Source organism: Eucalyptus grandis, chromosome 10, assembly GCF_016545825.1.
Source record: "Eucalyptus grandis isolate ANBG69807.140 chromosome 10, ASM1654582v1, whole genome shotgun sequence".
Lineage (NCBI taxonomy): Eukaryota > Viridiplantae > Streptophyta > Magnoliopsida > Myrtales > Myrtaceae > Eucalyptus > Eucalyptus grandis.
Genome location: NC_052621.1, coordinates 37,843,850 through 37,855,818, shown reverse-complemented (window position 1 = coordinate 37,855,818; position 11,969 = coordinate 37,843,850). Strand labels below are relative to the sequence as shown.

At 44.1% G+C, this 11,969-nt stretch overlaps 2 protein-coding genes across 2 annotated transcripts; one reads left to right on the top strand and one right to left on the bottom strand.

The window, feature by feature from the left end:
* Positions 1-884: 884 nt before the first annotated feature.
* On the top strand, positions 885-3,214 carry LOC104423239 (heat shock 70 kDa protein). The gene has a single exon (XM_039303740.1). The coding sequence runs from the start codon at positions 1,010-1,012 to the stop codon at positions 2,966-2,968; it is 1,959 nt and encodes a 652-aa protein (XP_039159674.1). The 5' UTR covers positions 885-1,009; the 3' UTR covers positions 2,969-3,214.
* Positions 3,215-5,403: 2,189 nt separating this feature from the next.
* On the bottom strand, positions 5,404-10,129 carry LOC104423238 (shikimate O-hydroxycinnamoyltransferase). The gene is made up of 3 exons (XM_039303741.1): positions 9,968-10,129; positions 8,979-9,432; positions 5,404-6,533 (listed from the first exon to the last, which is right to left on the bottom strand). The coding sequence occupies exons 2-3, from the start codon at positions 9,384-9,386 to the stop codon at positions 5,637-5,639; spliced, it is 1,305 nt and encodes a 434-aa protein (XP_039159675.1). The 5' UTR covers positions 9,387-9,432; positions 9,968-10,129; the 3' UTR covers positions 5,404-5,636.
* Between the last annotated feature and the right edge of the window lie 1,840 nt (positions 10,130-11,969).

Below are 11,969 nucleotides of genomic sequence, written 5' to 3'. Positions count from 1 at the left end.
TTTTTTTTTTACATATTTACATTTTGACCACTTATTTATTGAAATTTTTTAAAATTAACCTTGTACATGTTAGAATTTCGGACGTGTCAAATTTTCCAACGCCTATTGACTACATGTGGAATACATGTCAGAGTGCCCAACACAATGTGAAGGCTTCTGGAAAGTATCGGTGCTTCTTAGAGTTCAAGTTTTGATAAAGTGATAAATGGTTGATAGTTTGAGTATGCTAGATAGAGAAGTCTATGCAATAAAGCAACGTGTGCTGCTTGTCCCTATTTTATACACTTGAAATATTTCTATAGTATTAATTTCATGATTAGATTTCTCTCTTACACCTTTGGTAATTTCATAATTGAGATATCTTGATGACATATTTTTGGCATATTGTAATGATTATTGTTCATAAACCTATTCCCAACTGACGATATATGCAGTAATAACGGAAAATAAAGTACATATGTGATGATGTATTAATCTCCATATTGTAGATTTATCATCCAAGTTTAGAAGATCCCATGCTAACTTTGGAGTTTGCACTTTGTAGGTGAGAGAGAGAGAGAGAGAGAGCCCGTCGAGAAGTTGGGCCAGATTTATCATCTGAGTGTAGAATATCCCATGTGTAAGAGAGAGAGAGAGAGAGAGAGAGCCCAGTCGAGTTCTCGGGCCAGTTCAAACGGCCCAGCATGCATGCTTCGACCCAAAACAATGGCGACTCTCTGGAACACTCTCGTCCCCGCTTCGCTGTCCTCTGTCTCTCTCGAATGCACAGTCAGGAAGTCTCTCTCCTTCTCCATCCCTCCTCCCAGTAGTCTCTCCCACCATCTCCATTTCTCCATAACCTTCCCCTCCCTCGCTTTACCTCCATATATATATACACACACAACACCTCGTCCTACTCCCATCGACCACGAAAGAAAGATAGAAATCTCATCACTGCAAAGTTAAAAGTTTCTTTCTCTGTCTCTCAGCAAGCGATAACCTACCTCCAAGCTCTGTTTCATCTGCAGCAATGGCCTCCAAAGCCATCGGCATCGACCTCGGCACCACCTACAGCTGCGTCGCCGTCTGGCAGAACGACCGAGTCGAGATCATCGCCAATGACCAGGGCAACCGCACCACCCCCTCCTACGTCGCCTTCACCGACACCGAGCGCCTCATCGGCGATGCCGCCAAGAACCAGGTCGCCATGAACCCCCACAACACCGTCTTCGACGCCAAGCGCCTCATCGGGCGCCGCTTCTCCGACCCCTCCGTCCAGGCCGACATGAAGCACTGGCCCTTCCGCGTCGTCTCCGGCCCCGGCGACAAGCCCATGATCGTCGTCACCTTCAAGGGTGAGGAGAAGCAGTTCTCCCCCGAGGAGATATCCTCCATGGTGCTCACCAAGATGAAGGAGATCGCCGAGGCCTTCTTGGGTCACCCCATCAAGAACGCCGTCATCACCGTCCCTGCCTACTTCAACGACTCTCAGAGGCAGGCCACCAAGGACGCCGGCGCCATCGCGGGCATGAACGTGCTGAGGATCATCAACGAGCCGACGGCCGCTGCGATCGCCTACGGACTCGACAAGAAAGCGGCGAGGGCCGGCGAGAAGAACGTGCTTATCTTTGATTTGGGTGGCGGGACGTTCGACGTCTCTCTGCTGACGATCGAAGAAGGTATCTTCGAAGTGAAGGCGACGGCCGGCGACACGCACCTGGGCGGCGAGGACTTTGACAACAGGTTGGTGAACCACTTCGTGCAGGAGTTCAAGAGGAAGCATAAGAAGGACATCAGCGGGAACGCCAGGGCCCTGCGCCGGCTCCGGACTGCCTGCGAGCGGGCGAAGCGGACGCTTTCCTCGACCTCGCAGACGACCATCGAGATCGACTCCCTCTACGAGGGGATCGACTTCTATGCGACCATCACAAGGGCCAGGTTCGAGGAGCTCAACATGGACCTGTTCAGGAGGTGCATGGAGCCCGTCGAGAAGTGCCTGAGGGACGCCAAGATCGACAAGAGCCAGGTCCACGACGTTGTCCTCGTCGGCGGGTCGACCAGGATCCCGAAAGTGCAGCAATTGCTGCAGGATTTCTTCAACGGGAAGGAACTGTGCAAGAGCATCAATCCTGACGAGGCCGTCGCGTATGGAGCTGCAGTTCAGGCCGCCATCTTGAGCGGTGAGGGCAACGAGAGAGTCCAGGACTTGCTGCTCCTCGATGTCACCCCGCTGAGCCTTGGGATCGAGACCGCGGGCGGCGTCATGACGGTGCTGATCCCGAGGAACACCACGATCCCAACCAAGAAGGAGCAGGTGTTCTCGACCTACTCAGACAACCAGACCAGCGTCCTGATCCAAGTGTACGAAGGCGAGAGGGCCAGGACTAAGGACAACAACCTCTTGGGCACGTTCGAGCTCAAGGGCATCCCCCCAGCGCCGAGAGGCGTGCCGCAGATCAATGTGTGCTTCGACATCGACGCGAATGGGATCCTCAATGTATCAGCGGAGGATAAGACGGCCGGAGTGAAGAACCAGATCACGATCACGAACGACAAGGGACGATTGAGCAAGGAAGACATTGAGAGGATGGTGCAGGAGGCAGAGAAGTACAAAGCAGAGGACGAAGGGGTCAAGAAGAAGGTCGAAGCCAAGAATGCGCTCGAGAATTACGCGTACAACATGAGGAACACGGTGAGGGACGACAAGTTCGCTGGGAAGCTCGACCCGGCAGATAAGCAGAAGATTGAGAAGGCCATCGACGAGGCAATCGAGTGGCTGGATCGGAACCAGCTGGCCGAAGTGGATGAGCTGGAGGATAAATTGAAGGAGCTAGAGGGGCTGTGCAATCCGATCATTGCCAAGATGTACCAGGGCGGACCCGGTGGCGGCGATGTGCCGATGGGCGACATGCCCGGTGGTGGTTACGGCAAGCCAAAATCTGGAGGCAGCGGCGGCGGTGCTGGCCCAAAGATTGAAGAGGTCGATTGAGCATTTGTCTAGAAATAGCTGCTCTGTTCTGTTCTGTTTTTTCCAAGGGTTGCCGCTATTGCTCTGTCTTGGGCTTTTGGCACCTTGGAACATAATATACTTCCGACTGGTTTCATGTAACATATAAGAAATGATGTAATCGCGGTGTGAGCTTCTTGGAGTTTTTCTTTGTTCTTTTTAATATTTCTTCTGTTTTGATGTAATCTCAAGTTTTACCTGGTGTGAAATAAAGTCATCTCCATGACCCCCCAATTCTCTTTTTTTATAGTTTTTGCTAGTGCATATCCATGTAAGGAATCTATTGAATTATATGCTAGTGTGAAATCTAAAACTTGTCAGTGAACTCCGAGAGGTTACGATGGCCTTCCTGGAAAAGTTGCTGATGAATTACTTCTTGAGAATTAGCCATGAGAATGATAGCCAGAAATTAGTTGGTGAGTCTCTTGTTACTTAGCCAATTCCAATATTTTTGCTCTCACTTAATGATTTAGTTTGCCACCCTAACCATAGGAGGCAAAATCATCCGTAGAAATGAACTTTAGGTCATATAGGGGAAAGTTTAGTTAATTGAGATGGACCATATCGGTTCTTGAAAGTGTTAAAAAGGACATGGAAAGTCAACATATTCTTCTTGGAGCTGATCGTCCCTCTCGTCCAATCTGTAAACTTGGTGTCTTCATCCAGGGTTTTTGGCGCTGAAATTATCTCCTCCGTATCATCATGTTACAAGATTAAGCTTTTCTTGCTTTTTATCATGATTCCAGATAGCCAAACAAGGCCCGACCCAATCCAGCTGCGAGCCTGCAAACCTGTTTGCTTTTACTCCCAAGAACACTGGTTTTATTCTTTGAAAAAAAAAAGAATAGAAATGCATTTGATAAATTTTTATTTCTAAAAATAAAAATCTATTTTTTTTCTCAAAAAAATTTGAAATAGAATCAAGAAGCAAAAAATTAGTTACTTCTTATTTTCGGAAACAATTCTAAAATTTTTTTTTTTTTCTTCTCCTCTCTTCTTTCTCTTTTTTCTTCTCTTTAATTTTCTTCTTCTTCCTTTTGGCTGTCGATTGGCCTCAAGCCAGGGCCGACAACCTCGCTAGAGTGTTGCCGACCCCAACGATGACGAGCCACGACAAGGCTCATCAGCCTAAGCCTTGCCTAGCCAAGGTGAGGCTCGGCCTCCCTAGCCAACGTGAGGCTAGGCCTCACCAGGCCAAGGCGAGGTCTGTCTTCCACCGCTTGGGCTAGGTTGAGGCTTGCTGGACCTCGCCTAGCCAATCGCCGGCCACAAAGGGGGAAGAAAAAAAAAGAAAAAATATAATAAAAAAAAAAATTAAGAATCCTACTAAACGTATTTCTATCCCGAGAATAAAATTTTTGTAAAATTACCAAACATGTTCTTTTGCTCGAAAATTATTTCCGAGAACAGAATAAAAATCATTTCTGATAAAAATTATTTCTTGGAACAGAATCGTTACCAAACGCACCATTGAAACTAAAGTCTCACTTTATAAACATTGGAATGACCTCAAAATTATACCTTTTCTCATTTTATTACTGACCATTGGATGGAGAAAAGTAGCCACTCTTACTTAGCAAGGACATTTCACAATTTTGACTAGTTAAAATAATAAGTCAGTGACCATTGGGCTAATTGAAAAAATTGAATTGGATTATGCCCTGCATGCCTCCTGTTCATCCAGTTGGCCTCTTTTAGCTTGGCCATCGATAGCTTCTCTAATCCATGTCCAAATTGTGATAATGGCAACATTACCACCTCAGTTGGTGCCATGAGAGTACAAGAAGGTCGCGCTTTGGTATGCGATCGTCCCTCTTCTTTGCTTATGTTAATTTGACTATGAGTTGAAATAATATTTATCGCATGCACGGTTGCTTGTTGCTTGCACAGCACGTATGGGACAAGCTATTGTAGACCAAGACTCTTGTAGTCTTGGGTGACAAGATACCTGCTAATCATCGCATTTTGTCGTCCATTTTTTAAGCCAACAACGCGCAGACGTACATTACTTACGCAGATTGAAAAAGTAAGTAAATGGATTGTTGCTTGCAAAAGGTGATGACTTGAGATACATGAGAATGCACAAGATTCTCATCTCAAGAAAAGGGAAGTGTACTGTGAAGGGAGGCCAAGGAAGTGGAAATATCGTTCATCAACAGAACGCCAAAGGGAAACATCTTTGTCAATGGTTACTTCCGTCTCTGTTCTGCTTGTGTCCATGGTTTGGCGTGTCATGTTCCTTCATTCCTACTTTGGTCATAAGTTTCAATGATGATCTATGGTCGCTTCTCCGTCTGAATTTCGCAGCTTTTCCTCCTGAGGATAGTGCTCCCGAGCCTTTCTCTACTCAAGGAACGGACTGTGTAATGTGGCCAGCGGTGCTCAAAGAATCAATTAAACCGGAAAAGGCACATACATGAACCAACCGAACCGGCACAGGTAAAATGATAATACAATTGATTCGGGTGTCCTTAAATGTGCAATTTGTGTCGCAGAAAGTCTGTCATACAGGAACATTTGTACTCACATAAAATTAAAATCAAGATTGCACTAGGAAACGAATATGATGGCCATGGGAAAATTTCTTTTTGATGCACTTGATCCGACCAGCTACGATTTATCCCACCTGAAAGGCTCCCTTCGACCCTCGTCAGATTTCATACAACAGCTTCTCGAACACCTTCATATGCTCGGTTTGCAGGGAGATGGCCACGGACATGCTGCCATCATTGGTGGGACTTGGCAATATGAACGATAATCCTTCATACGCAATTCCACCAGGCCCCATAAATATAGGCCTGCCCCAGCCGAAATCAGCGTCATGGATCGGGAGCCTAACCCAACTAGTTATGCCAAGATTTGGACACCTAAATGTATGGGCCCCTCGAACAAGGGCTGATAGATCGGGTTGGAGCTCTAGGTAATCCAAGGCAGATCTGAGATAGTCGTTGTCCATGCGAACCAAGGCATCATGGATCCGGCTTGCCGCATACCACGTTGGCTTGGATTGGAGGTCACCTGCAACGGCAAGTGGCGTTGCAGTGAAGATGACATTGCCAAAGTAACCGGGCGGAAGGGGCGGACTCAATCTGGACCGTCCATCAGTAGCAATATACATTTTGCTCTCTTGATCAACGGCGAGGTCACGTGCCTTGCATGCACTTCTCCAAACATGGCCTGCCAACATCTCATAAGAGCTGTAGTTGACAGTGTTTCCATCTTCCTTTGACTTTCCTTTGAGCTTGTTAAGCTGCTCCCTAGTCATTTTGAAGATGGAGACTGCTGTGCTCTCAGCACCGGATTTAGTAGTTTGTGACAGCGGTGCTTTAAGAGCAGGTGGAGGCTGATATTCAATGTGCTTAAATTGAGGCTGTGGTGGATCACGAGCACGCAATAAGGTGCGGTCAATGAAGGGTGGAGTCGTGAGGTCAAGACCACGAGCCATGTCTGACCATGTGTTAACAAAGTGAAGGCCAGAAAATCCATCTGCAACATGGTGTTGCATGCCAACGCCAAGCGAAACTCCGCCGCACTTGAAGTACGTCACCTGCATGAATTTTCAAGAAAATTCTGTTATAAGCAAATTCTTACGGAGTGCTTTGCTACTCCAGCAATTCAATATGGAGCAGTTGCTTCTTCCATATTTCCAGTCTCCTGAAAGTGTAATTTCATATAACAAACTAAAGTATGAAGCACAGGCTATTATTATGAATGGTCATCCTTTTATGCATGTTGTATGTACTTGCAAGCAATCATGAACCCTAAGGGATGACTTAAAATGTATTTTTGAGATTTTCCACAAGTAAAGATAGGTCAACGAAGAGATGAAATACAGATAGCAGGCAAACAAAAACATAGAACATTATAATACCTACAGACAAACTTGACACGCATTCTTAAAATGTTACTTTTGCATGAGAAAAGACGGCAAAAGGACAAGGGTCCATTTTTAATTCTTTGTTCTTTATTTATCTGTCATACCAATCCAGTCGAGTGATAAATGCAACACACCCAATTACTGAATATCCGTGCATTTCATTACCATATTTTAGCCACAAAAATGCTTATCATCTCTTGCCAAATGTCTAATATAGTGCACGACCGGCATAGCAAAATTTAAACAGCTGCATTGTTTATAACCTCAAAATATAGTTGCAGCCTACTTCATACCACCAAAGGAAAAATGCTTATAACTAGTGAAGGAACATTGCTTGCATAGTACAATAAGTTTCTGCATCTGTGAGAAGAAGATTAACTGGAGAGAAGTGGTAAAGACTAATTGAGAGCAAAAAAGTTTTCCTAAGATCTACAATGACATATCATTATGTTTGTTGAGGCACACATCACACTCACAAACAGTAGCAGTCACCCCGATTAACAGGCTCTTGCTGTGAAGATTCTATTTCAGGCAATTAACTGTAGAAGGTGAGATGCTTGGAGCAAATTAACAGTTCTAAGATGCCAGGACAGGAAATACTATCCTCTCAAGTAACATATGTAGAGTGTCATGTTTTAGTAGTTAGACCTAAGTAAACCAATATATGCAAGCACAACGATAAAATTGGTCCTAAAGTTCATTCACACTAGAGAAATCATTTCTAATAGATGCAATGCGGAAGTAGCCATACTAGGACATTTACTCTCGACAAGTTGGCAAAGCACATGACATGACCCCTACACAGCATGGTTGGTGACCAACTAGTTCATAGATCATAGCTGTCATTGCAGTGAATAAGCACCAGAAAGCTCACATCCCCAGCAGGACATTTCATTCGGTGCATCATATTTTAGCTTGGGTAAACCAAGTTACATTTTACACAGTACAGAAGAATTATACAGACTTAGGTAGATGGTCAATCTTTGCCTTTGTGAATTTATTGGAACTGTTGCTTTTGAGGCAGGCAGAACAGTCTGCACCCCAACTTCTTTTGCCATCAGTCTAAGATTTCCCTGAATTTGACTTCTTTCAGTCATTTATTTTCTCCTTGGACCACTTATTTATGTGGAACAATTGAACAGTCCAAATCTGTAACTAACTTGGCCTCAATCTATTAATGCAAAACCGAAAAAGGAGAGACATTCTAGCGGATCCTTTTGCACCCATCTACTTGCAATAGCTGTCTTGTCACATGGCATTGGCTCAAGCAATAACAACCACCAAACACTTCTCCTGGGCCAACCAGTAATCATGAGAGAAACTCACTTACTTCAGCTAAATGTTTCCTTAAGATCCTTTTGCACCCATCTACTTGCAATAGCTGTCTTGTCACATGGCATTGGCTCAAGCAATAACAACCACCAAACACTTCTCCTGGGCCAACCAGTAATCATGAGAGAAACTCACTTACTTCAGCTAAATGTTTCCTTAAGATCCTGAGGAAACTAGAATGAAACTTATTCTTCAGTTCTTCCCCTCCAATGGAGCTCTAGTTTACTGACGATCTCTAGAGATGCTACTGAGACAAAAAAGGAACTTAGCAATATAAAATTTGATTTCTCATCCCTTATCTCTTTTTTTTTTTTTTTTTTTGGTTGAAATTTCTCATCCTGTCTCAGGTCTTCCTTTCCTAATGGCAAAAACATGCTTGAGTAAGACATAATGATGGAGTAACCACATAATCACTAGACACCTCCACAACTACAATATCAGCATTTACTACGAGTTTTATGCATCAACCAACAAGTGCTATCAATGCAAGTGAGAACCATGCAAAGGCTTTTCTTAGTTCCAAACCACCGCTCGGTAGTTGGGATCTTCAGTTATAAACTTTTTTTTAAATTGTAAGTGGGATCAATACCACATAACTCTTTCACAGATATTTCACAAAATTAGATGAGAATATGCTTGACTTCCTACAAATCAATTTGATTGAATATCCAAATTTTAAACCTACCAATGGCTGTGGCTACGGATTATAGACATCAGCCGAGGGGGAAGACAATCTCCAGATAAAAATAACGCTAAGACAACATTCGGGAAAAAGGACAATACCTGCAACACTAAAAGAGGATAAGTGGACAGCCCTGCCGAATAGTCTACAGCTGGAATGAGCTTCCGAAGCTCCAATGTCGGGGCAAAATCGCCAAAATCATCGACAGCGGAGCTCGTTTCCGCCTCCACGAAAAGCACACCTTCAGCATTGCAGTCAATCTCAATGCGGCCATCCTCGTCGCGCCTCAACCGCCCAGCCATGGGATAGAAAGGCACAAGGGCCTTGCTGAGCCCCTCCTTGAGGACCTTGGGATTGAAGAAGTCAGGGGAGCCGTTCGGCCGATAGAAGTAGACACTAGGGGTGTGCATGCTGGGCACCACCAGGTCCACATTGGAATTCCACAGGGCGTGGATCCGCGTCGCCCCGGCGGGGCGCACCATCGTGGACTCTCGCACGCTGACAATCATATCGAACCAGACGATGTTTCCCCTGGTATCAGATCGACCGGCCGTCCTGCGAAATCCCCAGAGGAGGAAGCTCAGCCAAAAAAATTCCGACTTTATCGCAACCCAATTAAACGGCGTATGACTTGTCCTGAAGGTAAAAATCTTTTTAGCATTTAATGCAACCAGCGCGCCCATATCCCTCCATATCATCTCATGATTAAGGCCTTTTCTCTTTTTTCTTTTGTGCAGGTGAAGCTAACCTGAGCAAGCAGCCGGTCCCCCACAAAAGATCAGCAACATACGCATAGGCAGGCGACCATTTACCAAATCGTCGATGCTAACACCTTTAAAAAATTCGTCGCATCGTCATCAACGCCTAAGGCTCTAATCGAAGCAGTCCCGCCACCTTTTTCAATTTCCAAATACAACCCAACTAAAAAGGAAAGAAAGAAAGAAAAAACGGGGTTCCCGATAACCCGTCGAGCCCAATCTGCTCGCGCGACCTCCAAGATCGCAATTTGAGGGCGGCGACTCCGAGCAATCACGGAACAAAAATAAGGCGAAAAAGCGACGGAGGAGGAAGACACGGAGAGCAGCATTACCTGCGAACGCCGCGAGCTCTGAAGAAAACCGAAAAAGGGGAGGAGAATGCGCGGCGGCGGAGATCACCAAGAGAAGCGAACAACGGAGAGGAAGAGGAGGATGGAGGGAGGGAGGCAAGGCGGAGATGAGATGATTGTCGATTCGGTGAAAGTACGTTGCAAATATATGTATATATAAACGGAAGGGGAGAAGAAGGAGGGGAGAGGAATGGAGTCGTGGTTCGGGCCGCAGCGCACTGTCACTCACCTACCGCGCCTACTGACGTTGACCACTGCCCAGCCGCCACGTCAGCTCCTCCCCCCCGCGGGCCCCTCTCCCTTCTTTTTCTTCTTTCTTGTCTTTTTTCTCCTTTTGAACTTAAGGAGACTCCTCGTTGATTTGGTGCATTTTTTCCATGCGTTTAAAAATAGAAAATTATGAATGTATTTTACATTTATTGTTCGTTCATTTTACCTCTCATAACTCCCAACGGTAATAGGCGCACCTGGGTAGGCTTTCCTTTTTTTTTTTTTTTTTTTTTAATCTGAATTTTGCGATGAACCCATTTTGGCTTTTTCTTATCTTGAAACATTAGAAACTTTCATAATATACAAAATATTCACATATAATTTCTATATAATATTTTGAAACTTTGATAACACTGAAGACTTCTTGCTTTTTATAAAGCAGAAACAAACAGGTTCTTAAGATTTGCTTCACACACAAAAAAAAAAAAATGAAATTTGCTATGACGTTCATTTTTTAAAAAGAAAATATTTAAAGACAAGGTTTTCTCTTAGTTTGAAATTGGCTATAAGATATTATAATTTAGTAGAACCTTTCTCTTTTTTAAGTGTAGATGAAGAGATTATAGACAAGTCCTCCTTTTTTTAAGTGTGGATGAGAAAATAAATGAGCAAATAGCCTATGGATAAAGCCTGCATTCTTTAGTAAATATGATCAGGTCAATCCCAGAAGAAAAATATTAGCTACTTGCAACCTACATTAGCCCACTTTGTATAAGATGTTATAACTCAACAGAAAATACGGTCATCTTCTTTATCCTAATTGCATTGTCCCCATCGATTCATAAATGAAGGTAAATTTGAACCGTTGAAAATTCAATTTTACGATAATCATGTTACATTCAGGACAAAAGAAAAGAGGAAAAGGCAGGTGGGTAAGGCGACATGTACCGCATGTGATGTGTAAGTACAATCTTCATAAGTATTTATGGGACATACCGTATATCAATCTATTTGCATGCTAAGTATTAAAGAAGGGGGAAGCCCAACGGCTATCCAGCCTATCCCCTCTTGAACAATTCACGAGATGAATCGGAAAGGGGTCAAAACTTAAAAGAGCGGGAAGCGTTGGAGTTTGGACAAACGATGGATGCCAAGCCGTGGGGGAGTTCGACCATTTTTTGGTGGGGTTGCTAAGGTAGGATCGACATCATTGTTTCGGTCAGCGTGTGGTGGGAGAAAAGCCCGAGGAGGGGAAAGAGATTGGGAAGTTGGTGAGACAGCGACCTAATCAGAAAACGTCGCAAAAACACAAAGCTCCAGGCCCCACCCTCACCCACCCCCCTAAAAAAACTGTCCCCAGCTTATCCGATTCTTCATGTCGTGCCATAATAACACAACCAATCCGGAACGTCATGTTTGCGAATCATCCTTTATTATTACAGCTTGGATCTTGACCGTGGTTTAGACACACCCGAAGCAATGCGTCAACTAGCAAATCGAAACAACATGAGATCATCGTGGGATTAGAAACTAGATTCAAAATATATAATTTTTCCTTGTAGTGTATGCCTAGCAAAGTCGAGGGAATTCAAAGTTTCACCGAGCATGTTCAACAAGTATCTTGAAGCGTGATTTATGTCGTAATCGATATAAATATTAGTATTAATATTATGAAAAAAAAAAACCTTAAATTTAGGCATATATGTGATAAATTTATCCAAAATTAATTGTTTTTACTAGTAAAGACCCTAGCTAATACACTCAATTAAAAGTC

What these genes read in the sequence shown, in the direction of transcription:
- LOC104423239 (XM_039303740.1), top strand. Translation starts at nt 1,010, where the DNA reads ATGGCCTCCAAAGCCATCGGCATCGACCTCGGCACCACCTACAGCTGC.
- LOC104423238 (XM_039303741.1), bottom strand. Translation starts at nt 9,386, where the DNA reads ATGATTGTCAGCGTGCGAGAGTCCACGATGGTGCGCCCCGCCGGGGCG. An exon ending in ATCCTCTTTTAGTGTTGCAG is followed by an intron (nt 6,534 to 8,978) that starts GTATTGTCCTTT and finishes AAATTCATGCAG; the next exon opens with GTGACGTACTTCAAGTGCGG.